Below are 18,391 nucleotides of genomic sequence, written 5' to 3'. Positions count from 1 at the left end.
TCAATTCTCAACTATGGAGACCAAAATTGCACACACTACTCCAGGTGTGGTCTCAGTAAAGGCCTGCACAATTTTAGAAAGACTATCTCATTCATTTATTCCCATACACCTTGAGATAAAAGTCAATATGTCATTTGTCTTTCTAATAACAAAATGTCCCAAACTCTACAAGCCCTTATCTAGCCTATCAACCTTTTGCATACCACCTCATCAAATGTCTTTTGGAAATCCAGGTAAAATGCATCTGCTAATTGCATGTACAAAAAAAAAAAGAATAAATGTTGTCTTCCATAAAACCATATTGACAGTGGCTGATCATGCTAGGACTTTCTAAGTGCATTGTTAAGACATCTTTAATAAAAAATTCCAGCAACTTTCATGACAGTGGTGTCAAACTAACTGGACCTATTTCCCTGTTTTCTCTCGACTTGTGTGACATTCAAATTTCTTGGAGCCACTTCAGAATCCAGGGAAATCTGGAAAATCATAGACAGTGCTTCCATTTTGTCAGCAACTGTCTGTTTTGGAATGCGTGATTGTTGGACATCTGATCCTGGGAATTAATCATATTTTAATTCATTGTGTTTCATCAGATATTTCCTCCCTACTGTTATTAGTTTTTTTCACCCTAAATGCAAAAAAATACTTGGACAATAACAAGGGCTTGGACTGAAAAGCAGTAACATTCATGCCACATAAATGCCAGGTAATGACCATCTGCAACAAGGGATATTCTAAGCATCGGCATGTGGCAGTCGATGGTGTTAATTTTTGTGAATCCCTGCTATCACCATCCTGAAGGGTTACCATTGATCAAATACTCAACTGAACGAACCATGTAAATGCTGGACAGAAGTCAGAGCCTTGGAATCCTGCAATGAGTAACCCACCTGCTCTTTCCCCGAAGCCTGTCCACCATCTACAAGGCACAGGTTAGAAGTGTGATGGAATACTCCTCGCTTGTCTGGATGAACGCAGCTCCAACAACACTCAAGAGGTTTGGCACCATGCAAGACAAAGCAGCCCGCCTGATTGGCAATACATCTACAAATATTCAGTCACTCCATCACTGATGCTCCGTAGCAGCAGTGTATACTACCTACAAGATGCAGTGCAAAAATTCACCAAAGCTCCTCAGACAACACCTTCCAAACCTGTGACCACCTCCATCTAGAAGAGTAGCATATGGAGAGGAACACTAGTACCTGCAAGTTCCCGTTCCAAGCCAGTCACCATCTTGACTTGGAAATATAATCACCATTCCTTCACTGTCGCTTGGACAAAATCTCAAAATCCCCCACCCCAATGACATTGTAGAGCTACCTACAGCTGACGGACTGCAGTGGTACAAGAAGACAGTTCACCAGCACCTTCTCAAGGGCAACTAGGGACAGGTAATAAATACTGGCTGGCCAGTGACACTCACATTTGAGTGACTGAAAATATCACTGTCCACGTATCCAAGGGACCAATGTTTACTTTAGCTACTCTCTTCCACTTTATACGCTTGCATGCAATTTTTTAAAAATATAAACCTTCTCATTTTGTTCTCACATTCTCGTTAAAAACCAAAGCTAGAAGAGACTGGACAATCCTAGTCTAATTTGCTTCTTTCGGGAACAAATGAAAATTGCAAAAAAACATTTTAAATTAGAAAGGGAGAGACAGCTGACAAAAATATCTGCACTCTCTCCTTACAGAGTCCAGAATGTGTAATAGTGTTAGGAGATAATATAAAAGGTAGCTGTTTAATTGTTGTACAGAAAAGAACAGGATCTGAAAATCTCTTGCCAGCACTCCATTCTTGTCGTCTTTCATGTTTGCCTTGGTGTATAAACAAGGTTACATGGGTTTTATGCACTAGGTCAGTCTCTGGTATAATTCAAAGCATGTACATCAGTCACAGAATCAGTATAGTATAGCACATGATGAGGCCATTTGGTCCATCATGTCTACACTGGCTCTTTCAAACAGTAATCTAGGTTATTCCAATTCCTGTTTTCCAAATTCCCCATTGAAAGCTGCTACTCAAAGCTCTGTGGCAGTGCAGTGTAAATCCTTCTTCCACATAGTGACAAAACTAGAGGGAATCGCCTTAAACCTGTGCGCTCTTGCTGTCAGAGATAGTAGGAACTGCCGATGCTGGAGAATCTGACATAACAAGGTGTAGAGCTGGATGAACACAGCTGGCCAAGCAGCATTAGAGGAGCAGGAAAGCTGACGTTTTGGGCCTGGACCCTTCTGAAACGTCAGCCTTCCTGCTCAGCCTGCTGTGTTCGTCCAGCTCTACACCTTCTGACTTTCAACTCTTCAGCCATCGAAAGGTTTCTGTTCGTCTTACCCCTATCTTTGACTTCAGTTTTACCAAATCCGCTCTAAGCCATTTTTATCCTAAGAATTAGTTCCTCCAGGTTCTCCAATCTATCCACATTACTGTAATGCAAATGAGCTGTTAGGTAGAAAGGAGTAAATTTGCCTGTGACAAGCTTGAGATCAATCTTTTCATCTTTCGTATAGTTAGAACATGGTACGTACTAAAATGCAGAAATAGTTGAGGCAAAGAACATTGAGATGAAGCTAGATAAACACATGAAGGAAAAAAGAAATATGCTGATCAGCTGCAGTGAATTAGAGTCAAACTAGCATAGACTAGTTGAGTCATTCGCCTGTTGCCTTGCGGTAAATGCAACATATATAAAACAATGGAGCTATAAACAAATGGTTCAGATTCACTGTGCAAGTTGGCAAACTATTATGTAATATAAGCCAAAATATACTGCAGGGATGGGAAGCAACATTACCACCTAGTGGAGATTTTCTTTTTAAAAAAAAATACAAATACAAGCATCTTCACCACTTGTCCCAAATTTCAGACCTCAAACAACTAAAAGATTCAGCATTAGTTAGCCACTCCTCCATTTCAAATTCTGAGAATCAATGCACAACTTCACAAACTCCAAATATATTTAGAATCTTACATAAGCGATCATGCGGCTCCTTGTACTTGTGCTGTCTCTCTGAAAGAGCTATTTAATTAATTGTATTTCCTTGCTCTTTCCCCATAAAACTTGAAAATAAATATTTACACGTTCCCTTTGAAAGGTGTCATTAAATCTGCCTCCATCTTCCTTTCAGATTGTGTATTCCAGGTCATTATAACACGCTTCTAAATTTAATCTCTCATTTTGCTCTAGTTCTTTTAGATCTGTGGTTAGTGACTCTTCGAATAGCGAAAAACGTTCCTTGCGCCCCATTTATTTTATCAAAGCCCTTCAGTTTTAAACAACCTTACTGAATCTTCCTTTAGCATTCTCCACACTAAGGAAAACAAATCCAGTTCTTCTAATTTTGCCACATCATCATTGATGATTCACATTAATTAAAAAGATAAAAAGTCACAGATTTCAAAGAAGCACAACTTATGCAAGCACTGAAACTTGATGAGTTGACAGGTATGCCGTTTTTCAAAGGAAGAGTTAGAAACTGCAACATAGAACAGTTTGCTGGATTCAATTTAAAAAATTGCTTCTCTGGGTATGCAGAGGACTGATAAACACCACAGTATCTGGCTGAAAACAATGCAAGTAAACCCTTCACACAAACGTAACTACAATACAATGTTGCAAATAGATGGCAACTAAGTACTTGCAGCTGTTTGGTTTCACTGAAGCATCCTATCTTCAATCTTCAAATACTGGCCACAATTTGGGAAGGCAGTACATGCTAACACCATTCTTGTTATTGAGGGTCACAACTTGCAGAAACATTGACGAAATCACCACTGACAACTTTAATTTTGAAGTGGAGGAATTTCTGATGAACACCACATTTGCGACAACACGAGGCCCCAGAAACATTCTGTCATCAGCACAGGGGATGCTGTTTAAGTTGTGGGTGTGGGGAAAAAGTCAGGAGTAATCTAGTTGAAGATCAGTGGCAAGAGGCATTGTGCAGTGAGTTGCAGTTGTAGCTACTAACTCTGACTACAGCTTGATACAGAGAAACAGTAGGCAAGGGCAGCAAGCAAGGAAAGAGCTAAAAAACCATTTTCAGTTTCATATTTTGTGGAGAAGGTAATGACACAAAAGGATTCTCAAAAAAAAATTTTTTGCACTAAAAGCAGGCCAAGACTTCTCAGCTGATAATGGGAACTGCAGATGCTGGAGATTCCAAGATAATAAAATGTGAGGCTGGATGAACACAGCAGGCCAAGCAGCATCTCAGGAGCACAAAAGCTGACGTTTCGGGCCTAGACCCTTCATCTCTGATGAAGGGTCTAGGCCCGAAACGTCAGCTTTTGTGCTCCTGAGATGCTGCTTGGCCTGCTGTGTTCATCCAGCCTCACATTTTATTATCCAAGACTTCTCAGCTCATGTTTTTTGTTGAATGATGACTTTTACTTCAAAAAATATCGAACAGACCCCTGAAGCCATAGCAGGTCTGCTATGGATTTCTGTTCTTTTCAGATTTCACTAATTTTGTGTTAAATAAAAAAAACCTCAAAACTTTCTTTGAAGGCACTGAATTGTATGCAGATAATACTTTGTTTAGATCATGTACATGGTTAATGATTGCTGCAACGCCCTGAATTGGTGCAAAGTATTAGGAATGCATGGTATCACAGATGCACGATCTAGGGCAAGTTCCTTACCAATGTTACTATTGCACATTCTGCAGTCAATTGGGCAGCACCGAAGAGAGTCCGTACAAACCGGTATATGTGTTTATGTTCTGGGTCACGTTCACAATAATCTACTGGCACCTCTTCTCTCTGCAGCAAGATACAAAATCTCAAATAGGTATACTGATAAGACAAAACAAAAGTAAGAATAATATTTTGGCTTTACTGATGAATTCAACTGCATTCGTTAGGATTGTGCCTAATCATCCAACTCAGTACTCTGTGTCGCTTTCTCTACATAGGCTTTAATTCCTTTGACCCAAAAATGATTGTCTGAATAGCTATAAATGAGAGACGGGATGTGTAGTGAGACCTGGGTGATCTCATACACCGGTGGCTTGGAGTGGGCATGTGGGTGCAGTGTGTGGTCAGGAGAGTAGGTGGTGCACTGGGCTTTATGCCAGGAGCAGCGACATCTTGCTGCGATTGTACAGTGCCTTCATGGGACCACACCACCACGGCTGCGTGAAATTTTGGTCTCCTTGCGTGGAGACTGACATCCTTGCTGTGCAGGAAGTGTGGCAAACGTTTGCTGGGCTGATTCCTGGGAATGACAGGCCTGCCATGTGGGGAAAGATGAGGATTAATTCTGCTGGAATCAGGAAACGGGGTGGGGGGGGGAGGGGTATCTCACGGAGGCCTGTGGAATTCTGGACAGACTAGCCATGGGGGCTGGGCATGTTTCTGATGGCAGGTGTTCCGGAACTAGGGATTGAGGTCTATGGACACAGGATGGACCGGAATGGACAGAAGTCTCTTCATCCCAGGAGTGATAAGCCTGTGAATTTGATCCCGCAGGAAGTAATCAAGGTCAAAACTTTGTATGATTTCAAGAAACTGGATATTGCACTTGGGGGCTAACAGGATCAAAGGATACAGGGGAAAAGCAGGAACAGGTTGGTGAGTTGGACGATCAGACATAATCAATGACAGAACGGGCTCAAAAGGGCCAAATGGCCTACTCCTGCTCTTGTTTTCTATAATCATAGTAACGTTTCCATGACTAAACAATTTCCAGGCCATCAGGGGAATATTCTGTTCGTGACCTGCAATCCAACTACTTGGAGGGTGCAGAACAAAGGCCACTAAATGACTCTGTATCAGAGATAGTAAGAACTGCAGATGCCGGAGACTCCGAGATAACAAGGTGTGGAGCTGGATGAAAACAGCTGGCCAAGCAGCATTTCCTGCTCCTAAGATGCTGCTTGGCCTGCTGTGTTCATCCAGCTCCACACCTTGTTACCACTAAATGACTCTCCTCAGTTATCCACATGTCTGGGCAGAGTGTGCAGGGAACTGTTGGAACTAAGAGTCCAGCAATGCTGGCAACCTCAGGCACAATGTTCAAATATGCACTTACACAGCAAGTATAAACCACGTAACTGGCCGTGTGGAATGCCACAGCCAGCCAGGGCCAGCCCTCACCTTCCTACACACCAGATTTCCCAGCAGAATGAATGGGTAATGTGTCAAAAGTTGAACGCTTGGTACAGATTTACATCTACGCTAATGTAGAACACTCAACACTATCTTACCCTTGTTACTTTTAAATGAAACAACAGATTACTTCGTAACTTAATTGAAGCATTGCTACATGGCATATTGCAAATGTTCTGTGCAGAGCAGACTCTGTAGCACTACACACTGCCAGCAGATGCGGGGGAAGAAAGAAACTTAAAAATAAAATGAAATCTTATTTCCTCGACGAACTGGAGTAAGTAAACTGGTTGGCATGACACTAAGCTAGAGTTCTCATTCCTGATCACACTCCAGCAACTCTGATGGGAGGGCTTGCTTGGGAAACTATGCCTGTCCTTATTCTAGCATTCTGAACTATCTGCACTATTCTAGCCATCTGACTAAATTTCACAGAATAGAAATCAGAGGATAAAGGGTAAAAGGTGAAGAACAAGCACACTGGAAGGGCATTCCACTCCCGCACATCCCAGATGTCCACGTTCTTCCAGGACCGCAACTTTCCCCCCCGGCAGTGGTCGAGAACGCCCTTGACCGTGTCTCCCGCATTTCCCACAACACATCCCTCACACCCCGCCCCCGCTACAACCGCCCCCCAGAGGATCCCCCTCGTTCTCACACACCACCCCACCAACCTCCGGATACAACGCATCATCCTCCGACACTTCAGCCATCTACAATTCAACCCCACCACCCAAGACGTTTTTCCATCCCCTCCCCTGTCAGCTTTCCAGAGAGACCACTCTCTCCGTGACTCCCTTGTTCGCTCCACGCTGCCCTCCAACCCCACCACACCCGGCACCTTCCCCTGCAACCGCAGGAAGTGCTACACTTGCCCCCACACCTCCTCACTCACCCCTATCCCAGGCCCCAAGGTGATTTTCCATATTAAGCAGAGGTTCACCTGCACATCTGCCAATGTGGTATACTGTATCCATTGTACCCGGTGTGGCTTCCTCTACATTGGGGAACCAAGCGGAGGCTTGGGGACCGCTTTGCAGAACACCTCCGCTCAGTTCGCAATAAACAACTGCACCTCCCAGTTGCGAACCATTTTAACTCCCCCTCCCATTCCTCAGACGACATGTCCATCATGGGCCTCCTGCAATGCCACAATGATGCCACCCGAAGGTTGCAGGAACAGCAACTAATATTCCGCTTGGGAACCCTGCAGCCCAATGGTATCAATGTGGACTTCACAAGCTTCAAAATCTCCCCTTCCCCCACTGCATCCCAAAACCAGCCCAGTTCTTCCCCTCCCTCCACTGCATCACAAAACCAGCCTAGCTCGATCCCTCCCCCCACTGCATCCCAAAACCAGCCCAGCCTGTCTCCGCTTCCCTAACCTGTTCTTCCTCTCACCCATCCCTTCCTCCCACCTCAAGCCGCAGGTCCATTTCCTACCTACCACCTCATCCCACCTCCTTGACGTGTCTGTCTTCCCTGGACTGACCTATCCCCTCCCTACCTCCTCACCTATATACTCTCCTCTCTACCTATCTTCTTTTCTCTCCGTCTCCCCTTCTCTCCCTATTTATTCCAGTTCCCTCTCCCCATCCCCTTCTCTGATGAAGGGTCTAGGCCCCGAAACGTCAGCTTTTGTGCTCCTGAGATGCTGCTTGGCCTGCTGTGTTCGTCCAGCTCCATACTTTGTATCTTACACTGGAAAGGCCAATTGATAGCTCATACATTGGCAGTGACAGTAACAGAAATTCAAAAAAACCAACTGAGTGCAGTATTTGGTAAATTTCAGAATAGCACAGACCTACTAGGTTAAACTACTCAAGTCCCGTACATTCCAAAGAACAATGCAAGCATATGGATAATCACATGCACGTTTAGACCCACCAAATTGCTAGTCCTATTCATTTTTGAGATTGGTTAACGTGATGAAATTTGAATAAAATGAAAAGCACTTACAGTCAACGGGTGCATTTTCTCATCAAAAATATCTATTGATCTGTCTGAATCTCTGCAGGAAGAGCACAAGTTAACATTTACTCCTTTCATCACTTTTTGTCACTTGCAATGTAAATTCTGCTGCTCCTTCAACTTACTTTGCTGCCACCCTCTGGAACTTCCTTGGCTCAACTTTTCCACTTGTTTCATGTTTTCTAAACCTCTGTAAAATGCTGTATATCAACTGAGCTTTAAACACCCTCCAAGCATATCTACACCGACTTCATTAATTTCCTCCAACTTTTTTTTAAAAGAATTTGTTCCTCCCTTTAATCTTTCTGGGCAATTACAACAGCTTTGGCATCCTTTGCCATTTCTTATATTAAAAACCAACTGTCTTAAATAATCTTTAACAACCGAAGGACCTCCAAAATGCTTTACAGCTAATGAAGTAAGTTGCAGTGTAGGAAATTACTCTACATGGTCTAGCTCATGCTTTGCAGAGTGTTCCTTCCATCTTCCTGTGAATCATGAAGGTTCTTTTGCACTTAATGTTTACAACACAAACTACACAGTCTTCCATGTTCGACTAACTATCGCATGAGAGGATGGCACTAGGTCTTGTGGCTCTTCAGTTGCTGTAGGAGATTCTTTTCACTCCTCAATATGATCAGCTTTTTATTGTCTGATAAATTGAAATGCCCTTCCTCTACTTCCTATTCTGTCCACATTGATAGGTGACCTCCTACACTATGCATTCTTATTTTGCATACTAGCCTTTGATGTGGTACCTCATGAAATGCCTTCTGCAAACCCAATTACAAGATATCCGCTGGTTCCCCTTTATCTACATTGTTTATTTTCTCAAAAGGACCCCAACAAATTAGTGAAACATGATTTTCTTGTTCCCTGGCCGATACCTCTGTTGAGTCCTAGCCCCCAACACCACCATCATACACCAGCCCTTGTGTTTACACACAACCCATTGTAGGTAGTCTCCATTAAATGATGTTCATCCTCCTAGCCAGGTCCACTCCTTTGTCTAGCCAACTGTTCTTCTCTCTCTCTTGGGGCTCTATCCCCACCTATCGTTTACCCCTTAACCCTCCCTCCACCCAGTCTTCTGCATAAAAACCGACATTTTCCTCGCTGCCATCAGTTCTAAGGAAGGATCACTGGACTCAAAGTGTTAACACTGATTTCTCTGCACAGATGCCACCAGACCTGCTAAGCTTTTCAAGCAATTTCTGTTTTTGCTTCTGATTTACAGCATCTGCAGTACTTTCATAAATAAAAAAAATGATTTCACAAAACTCTGCTGACTCTGCCCGATTGCATTGAAATTTACTAAGTGCGCTGGTAAAACCTCCTTAACAACAGAATCCAGCATTTGCCAGCTTATGACAGCTGCTAGGCTAACTGGTCTATAGTTTCCCAGTTTCTGTCTCTCTCCTTTCTTGAATAAAGGAATCAGATTTGCTATTTTTCAATCTTATGGGACCTGGCCAGAATCACTAAAATTTTGTAAAACCTACTATATCTCAGATGGCTCTGAACAGTATAGGATGAAGTCCATCAGGCTTCTGTTTTCTTATCATGTTCTAGTTTGAACAATTTTCTCAGTATACTTTCCTTGGTGATTGTAATTGTGTTAAGTTCTTTACTCCCTTTCACATTTGGATTGAGGATTATTTCTGACATAATTATTTATATCCTCTACTGTGAAGACGGGCACAAAATACCTGGTTAATTCCTTTGCTCTTTTCCTATTTCCCATTACTAATTACCCAGATTTGCTCATCAGGGAGCTCATGCTCACTTTACTGACTCTTTACCTTTTTAAGCACCTTCAGAAACTCAGTATTTTTATATTTTTAGCTAAGTACTCTAATTTGTCTCTCCTTGTTAATCCTATTAAGTTTAGTCACTCTTCGGTGACCAATTATATCCAATCCACTGACAGCTCGTTTTAGTAAAAATATATATAATGCCTTTAGATAGCCATAGATGGCGCATCCTTCCCTCAGAATCTTTCTTATTCAGTGAAATGCATGCTTTCTAAGTATTCTGAAATATGTGCTTAAATGTTTTCCACTGTATCTCAACTGATCAATCCCTCTGTCGAATTTGCCGCTATAGAAAAGGTTTGAGGTCAAAACAGCGAATGTTTTCAAGTAGTTATATATAGTTCTTAGGGCTAAAGAGATAAAAGGACATGGGGAGAAAGCAGGTACAAAGATACCAAGTTGATGATCAGTGGTGAACATACTGAATGGCAGAGGAGGCAGTTCAAAGGGCCAAATAGCCTACTCTTTTATTTTCTATGTTTCACATGTATAACAGTTTCCCCAGTTTGTTTTAACCATCTCTAATTTCACATTCTCAACGGATCTTGGTTTCATTTAAATGATGAGTCTTAGATCCACTGTTCTGTTCCTCAAACTGAAAGCAAAATTCAATCATATTACAATCACTGTCTTTATTGAGAGGTCACTAAATCAATTATATTTCACTTCACATTAACAGGTCTATGATAACCTACTTTCTGGTGGCCAAAAACATACTGCTGTAGGAAGCTATCCCAATTACACTCCATGAATGCACCTACCATTGCAACTGTGATTCATCCCATATGTTGATTATAATCACCTATGATTATCACTGTCCTTTTCTACTAAGTCACTTTAATTTTATTTTATTGGTACCCTGATCTATCGCGTAGTTTATGTTCAGGAACCTATAAACCACTCAATGACTTCTTAACCTACATTATTTCTTATTCCTACTCAAACCGATTCTATTTTCTGATCTCCACGCTGAGGTCGTATCTTCCCATTGTGCTGATATCAACTCGAATTAACAGAACTGCCCTTCATTTTTACTTAGCTTCCTGTTTTGTGCCCTTGAGTATTCAGGTTCCAATATTTGTCACAGAAACAGAAACTGCTGAAGAAACTCAGCAGGTCTAGCAGCATCTGTGGGAAGAAAGCAGAGTTAATGCTTCGAGTCTGCTGCCAGACCTACAAAGTTTCCCCAGCAACTTCTGTTTTTGTTTTTCCAGATCTCCAGCATCAGCAGTTCTTTACTTTATCCCAGTCTTGGTCATCTTGTAGCCATGTCTCTGCAATGGTTATTTCTATTTATACAGTCGTCATTTTTTTTTAAACGAACGCTATGTACATTCAAAAACAGAACCTTTAGTTATGCCATTTTACTATTTTTGCAATCCATCACCCTTACTACTGCTGCACTCTTGGTTTGTAGACCCTAGCCCTTCACGGAACATTCTGATTACCAAGAGATAGCAAGAACTACAGATGCTGGAGTCAGAGATAACAAGGTGTAGACCTGGAGGAACACAGCAGGCCAGGCAGCATCACAAGAGCAGGAAAGTTGATGTTTCGGGCTGGGACCCTTCTCTTGACCCAAAGCATCAACTTTCCTGCTCCTCTGATGTCGCCTGGCCTGCTGCGTTCTTCCAGCTCTGTATTCTGATTACTAATGCCCTATTTTGCTACCTTGTCTCTTTGCCTTATTTGACACAGAAACAGTGAAACTAGATCCTTTGAATTTGATCATGACCGATCCACTATCTGAACAACATATCCCTGCTTACTATCCTCACCCCTTGACGCCTTTAGCATTTAAAAATTAACCAATCACTTCCTTGAATATACTCAGTGATCTAGTCCACACAGCCTTCCTTAGCAGCAAGATCCACAGGGTGACCACCCTGAGTGAAGAAATACGTTTCCTCATCTCAGTCCTAAATGGTTTACTCTGTACCTGAGTCTGTGATCTTAATTCCAGCACCTATTCCGGCTAGTCATGTTAGAAATTTGTACATTTCAATTAGATCCCTCTATCACTCCATCAGATCCTCTCTATTTAATTTATAGAACCTTGTCAAACTTTCTTTGTCTCCTCATGAAGAAGGGTAATACGTGAAACATTGACAGCTCCTTTCCTCCAGATGCTGCCTGGCCTTGTGTTCTTTCAGCCTCCTGTTTGTCTATCTTGGATTCCAGCATATGCAGTTTTTTTTGTCTCTAATCTTTATTTCTCTCTTCCACTATTTAGCTTAGAGACCTGTTTACTGCTGTAGTTATATGACTTGCCACAGCACTGGTCACAACACAATTCAGGTGCAGACCATCCTCACAGTACAGATCTCACTTTTCCCAGCACTGATGTCAGTGTCCTAGGAAGCAAAACTCATTTCTCCCTCATCAATAGATTTAATCCAGATTCAGCGTCAGAGACATTTGCACAGGGTTCCAGGAACAGGGGAATTATCTATTCTAGGTTGAAAGTTTCTAGGCAATGCCTAAATAATTCCACGTGCACAAGCCACACAGAGTTCTGCTGTGCACCTTCAATTGAATGTTTGGTCTCCGACAAGTGGGAAATGGGAAGATTTGGCCCACTGTTTTTGGAATCTTCTACCATGGAACAAATACAAAGTATTTTTCCATTATAATTTCTCCATCTCTAAGGAAACCACATTTATTTTCACTAACCTCTCCCTTTTGACGAAGCAATTTTTTTAAATATGCTAATCTACTGACTCACTGGTTTCTCTATCAATTTCTCAGCATTCCTTTGCTGAATTCAGAAGTTCTCCCAAACTTCAGGCAGTATACTCTTTTCGGCAGCATTATAAGCCTCTTCTTTTAAGGTAATGACACCTTTAAATTACTTTACTAGTCACAAATGAATGACTTTTCCAAATGATGATTTAATTCTTCAAGGGAATAATCTATTTGTTGTGCATTAATTATTATGCATCATTATGTACTAATATTTTAAAAATATGCCATTGCTTTTCAACCATCAAATCTTTTAAACTAGTTTCTTATAGTTCTGCAGTTTTATTTGGTCAGATTTAAGGCCAAAGGGTTTGATTTAAGTAAATCTCTCTCAAACGTAATTAAAATTACATTAGAATGAATGGTCCACCCAAAGGCCTTTATCTATTGGACACTGCTAAACCAGTCCTTGACATATTCATCTAGAAAACTCTCAAATGCCATGAACTCTGTTTTCTTGTGAATTTTGTTTGTTTATAAGATAATAAAAAAAGTCAATTCTGCACTGTCTCAACTAAATATACTGGAGATATCATTCAAATGAACTAAATGCACAATTAGGTCAGAAGAAGTGGTTTTCCCAGAAAATAATGGACTTGGACTGAAGGGTCTGTTTCATGCCGTACAACTCTAACTGACTAAGCTGTCAACTCATGCAGTGAGTTCATGGTCACCTTATTTCTTCAATTGAGAAATGGTGTAATTTCTGGAAGATGTGAAGTTTGCCATCTACAACCTCGTAATGTTGTTCAAGCCATATAGATCTTCTGGACTAGCTTTAACCACTTAAAGAGGTCAGATAGAAAACAACCAGACTTCATGCTTGCACAATTGGCCTAGACTGTTTGTTTTTCCTTGAGGTTTACTTTGTTTTGGTTGAGATGGCAAGTGAATGCAACATAACAAGGACGTTATAATTGTGTTAAGGCTAGAAGGATAAGTAGGCCTTTTCCTCCATTACTGTTTTGGTTTTTCTCAAAGTTTCAGGTTTCTCCAACCAAAGAAAACACTATTCATGCCTTACCACATCTTGATTTGACTATTCCAATGTTCTCCTGGCCAGTTCCCCACCTATAAACTCCAGCTGATCCAAAACTGCTGGCCACATTCTAACTTGCTTCATTCACCTGTCACCTTCATCCCCACTATTTGCTGACCTAAATTTGCTTCCAATGCAGCAAGCTCTTAATTTAAAATTTTCATCCTCATATGAAAATTCCTCCATGGCTTTACTCCTCCCTAACTCTACAATCACCTCGAGCCCTACAACTCTCCATGAGCACCAAATTCTTCCAGTTCTGGCCTCTTCTAGAGGCCATTTTACACCACTTCACCACTGATAAAACTTTAAGGTTTTATTATGCTGCAGTTCCTATATAAATACAAGTTGATAAAGAAGACAACCTTTCCTCTCTTTTTAGTTTTGCTCCATTAAAATTTATTACAGTCAATAGTTTAGGGCAGTTATCAGAACTATGAGTGGTAGAGGAAATCACACTGGTGGCCGCAGAACCCAAGGCAATGCATTGCACTAGCTTTTAAAAATTGACTTGCTGACAATTCACAGGGGTTTACTGACAGCGTACTAACATGCTGTGACATCCACTTTGTAGAAAAACCTTGCGTCTTGTGAAACACTACACACCAGCTGCTAAAGGAAGGCACTGGCTAATCAGTAGTGGTCAAAAGGAACATGAGAAAATTGAGATTACCTGTTCTTTGTGTGATAATATATTGCAAGTGTAACGCTGTTAGAAGAGGAATACAAAAAAGTTATTAAAACTTAAGCTGTTAGACACAAGCAAATGTAAATAAAAGTTTTCACAATGGGCTGACAAATATAATCTTCCACCATTTCTCACCACTAACTACCTTGCAAAGCAAACAGCATGTCCCTACCATCCCACCACCCCCACTTAACGTCAGACTAGGCTTCATTATAGAACTTTTACTGGCCGACTTACATCTGCATTTAAAATATAAACAAATCACAGTTTAAGATGCAATGGTACAAGTAACTTGCCAACAGAACGCGAAGACAAGCACAGGCCCATCACACTTTCCAGACATCTCAAAGTACTTCAAGCCCAAAAAATTACTTTAAAAGTGCAATCATTATTGCTGTGGCAGATTTGCACATGACAAAATCCCATAAAAGACAAAGAAAATTAATGATAATTTAATCTGTCCCTGGTGATGCTACAATGAAATAAAATACTGGCTACGAAAAAGGGAAAACCCTACTTGCCATTCCACCCAAAGTCATTCCAAGTGATCTTCCATACTCAGTCAGAACTGCCGCATCTTAATCTGAAAAATGGCACCTCCAAGCTTGTCAGCCCAAATGATGCGTTTACATCCTAGACCAGGGCTGGAGTCTACAACATATGGTGCTGAAGTGAGCATAAGGGCAGATACTTGAATCGGGATGATTCATTTCGGTAATTCACAGCAGTTAAGATGATGCATGTAAACATACTTGAACTTTTAGTGCCCCACAATTAGGTAAATCTAAACTGACAGAAAGGCAATCTCACTTATTAATCACCTACCATTTAATTGTGCTTTTTAGGTTAGGTTGGCTTACAGTACTGTCGTCAATAAATATTGTTGAACACGAGCTGTATTTTTTAGTAAGTTGACCAGGAGATACCTGCATAAAGAAATGAAATCAAATCAGTTTGGTGGAAAAATTTGTAGCACAGCAGCACGGGACACAGATTACTGCACGATATAGGTATCAATCTTATGTAATGCAAAAGCCCAAAACATCAAGAATTTATTATTATTAATACAACGTTTTATAGCTCATATCACCTTGAAATTTTTTAAACCACCTCATACAATGAGTTATCATGCAGACACATGCACCAGCTATTATGTAAGCAACTCCTCGTAAATAGTAACAGCCTGTTAATTTGCCCCATTTTTGGTTGAAGGAAGAATACAAACTCTGACACTTGAAGAACTTCCTGCTAAAAGCTACTCCTTTGACCAAAAACTTTCGGTTACTTGCCTTAACGGCTCTTTCTGTGCCTTGGCATCAGGTTCTGTTTAATAATCGCTCCTGTATACCAGCTTGCGATATTTTGTTCTGTAAAAATGCTTTATAAATACAAGTTCAGCTGCTGTTGCCCTTGAAATAGTATGATAGAAACCATGTCTACTTGAAACACATTTCCATCAGTGAAACTATACTTGTACTGAATCAAGAGCAGGCTTTACATATGACTATTCCCCAAATGTTTTGATAGCCTCATTCAAACATGAAGCCGAAGTCTTTTTCCAAGGTAGTCGAGTATAAAACGAAAGGCCATAGGTTTAAGATGACAGAGGAAAGATTTTAAAAAGGGACCTAAGGGACAACTTTTTCACAGAGGATGCTGCATGTATGGAATGAGCTGCAAGAAGAAATGGTGGAGGCAGGTACAATTTCAACATTTAAAAGCTATCTGGATGGGTACACGAATAGGAAGGGTTTAGAGAGATATAGGCCAAAAGCTGGTAAACAGGACTAGATTAATTTAAGTTATCCCGGTCAGCATGAACGAGTTGGACAGGGCTTATCTATATCCTTTAAAGGGAAGCCGAGAGTTTTAAAAAGCAGCTTCACTCTTAATATCCCGACTGTAGCAGTAGCAAGGAGTTCTGAAACAAGAGACGGAGGTTGTGTTCAACCTCTAATTTGGAGCACTGTCGTCCACTTTAAATAGTGTTAATTTTGTAGTTAACCATAATTTACTCTCACCTGCAGGGTAGTATTGTTTGACATTTATATATCATTTAAAAATGCCTGGGAAATTCCTATTCATTACTAAGGCTCACACTGTAGTACATTCTGGAGAGAGCAAGTTTACAAACAACCTTCAACTTTCTATGAACACCACTATATCAGCAGAAGTGACTGACTAAGAGCAGCTCAGCAGGACCCACCACGATTATGGCACATTGTCTAAACTCCATCTCTGTTTCTCTGCAGCATTGCCATGTTCTCGTTCATCGCAGTGTCACCAAGAATTAAAGATCAGTCTCATTGACATTGCTTTGAATAACACAGGAGAAAAATTGTTGAAATTTTTTTTTAAAAAAGTGACATGGCATGCTTTTCTAATTTCCTTAAACACGTTCATTCATTGGTTGCAAACATTTCAAAAATGGGGGTGGGGGAAAAAGAGTGCTGTGCGATCGGACAAATGGTTAAAAGGAATATTGCATGAAGCAGCGTCCAGGGGCACGTCTCACCTAGCATGTAACAAATATTACATGAATCTGCTTGTACAGTGCTTCAAAATTAAATATACTGTGTTTGAATCAATATTTTTCCTAGCTACCATCAGTTCTGAAGAAGGGTCACTTGACCTGAAATGTTAACTGATTTCTCTCCATATATGCTATCAGACCTACTGAGCTTTTCCAGCAATTTCTGTTTTTGTTTATGACTTACAGCATCCACAATTCTTTCAGTTTTATCCAAATCTAAACCAACCAGCAACATTCTGAAAACTGAATTGTACACAAGCGGCACTATTCAGGGAGAAAACAATTCGGCTCTCAAATTAATTTTTTGGCCGCAAATCAATTCCAAGTATATGGTCTTCCATTATTGAGGCTTGCAATGTAAGAACACCATTATTATCTGCAGGAGTTGTCCCTCAGACATGGTCTGTCATTCAATAAGATCACGTTGATCTCCCACTTCATCTCCACAGTCCCACCTTATCCCCATAACTCTTTCGTCATACGGCTGCTGTGATATTTCATTAGTCAGCTGAGGACGTTGTCTAAATTTTCTGACTTCCTGTCTCAACGTTGCTGAGTCTTGCTGGGGCACCATTCCAAATCTGCCAAGCACCCTTGGCTATTTCCTGCAAGTGGGTGTCTTTCATGTATCAACCTGGTATGTTATAACAATAACTAGCATATATGCACCACTTTCAACATTGTGGAATATCCAAAGGCACACAACCGGAACATCACCAGACAAAAAAAAAAATCTGGAAATAAAGCCACAGCATAAATATGAAGAAAGTTGAGCAAAGATTTAATCAAGAAGGCAGGTTTTAAGGAGGGTGTTAAAGAAACTAACATAAGTAGAGAGGAAAAGATGTTTAGCGTGAAATTCCAAAATTAGGCGCCGTGAGAGCTGAAGGCACAGACACCATTGGTGAGGTCGAGAGTAGGAATAAGGTCAGAATTGGAGGAATGCAGAGCATGTGGAGGATTGTCAAGTTGGAAGAGGTTACAGAGATGGGAAAGGCAAAGTCATGAATGATTTGAACATTTAACCATAACGAGCCCGATGCCGTTTTCAATAAACATAGAAGGCATCTTTGTGAAACAGTTCACAATGAGTATCTTGACTGATCTTTCTTCGCTTGTCAGTTTTTTGGCAATGCTGTCAAAAAGATTCTCTCAAAAGAAACAGAAGATCAAAAAGTACAGTCTAGTCTGGAGTCAAGACTTGCACTTATACAGCATCTTTCACAACTTCCGAATATTCCAAAGTGCATTCAATCTAATGGAGGAGTCACAGCTGCAGTATGGGAAATATGGCTGTTAGCTTTGCACTTAGCAAGTCTTACAAACAGCAATATAAAAATGACTGGCTCACCTCTGTTAAGGCATGTTAGTTGGTGGATGAATATTGATGATACCTGGATGCTCTCCCGCCCTCCTCTTCAAAATAATGTTGTGGAATTTTTACAACCAACTGATAGAACAGCAATTGTTTACACATAAAATCAAG

General features: G+C 40.9%; 1 protein-coding gene across 2 annotated transcripts in view; it reads right to left on the bottom strand.

Annotated features, from left to right (window-relative positions):
• ccnyl1 (cyclin Y-like 1) overlaps nucleotides 1–18,391 on the bottom strand; it is a 62,377-nt gene that overhangs the window by 12,807 nt on the left and 31,179 nt on the right. For both annotated transcript variants that reach the window (XM_048533694.2, XM_048533695.2), the window contains exons 4-7: nucleotides 15,198–15,298; nucleotides 14,358–14,393; nucleotides 8,078–8,129; nucleotides 4,652–4,771 (exon numbers count right to left, since the gene is read on the bottom strand). In XM_048533694.2, the coding sequence (XP_048389651.1) occupies nucleotides 4,652–4,771; nucleotides 8,078–8,129; nucleotides 14,358–14,393; nucleotides 15,198–15,298 (309 nt within the window). The remainder of the gene's footprint in view (nucleotides 1–4,651; nucleotides 4,772–8,077; nucleotides 8,130–14,357; nucleotides 14,394–15,197; nucleotides 15,299–18,391) is intronic.

This window comes from Stegostoma tigrinum, chromosome 7 (assembly GCF_030684315.1).
Source record: "Stegostoma tigrinum isolate sSteTig4 chromosome 7, sSteTig4.hap1, whole genome shotgun sequence".
NCBI lineage: Eukaryota > Metazoa > Chordata > Chondrichthyes > Orectolobiformes > Stegostomatidae > Stegostoma > Stegostoma tigrinum.
Note: the sequence above shows the minus strand (reverse complement) of the source record. Positions and strands in the feature narration are given on the sequence as shown.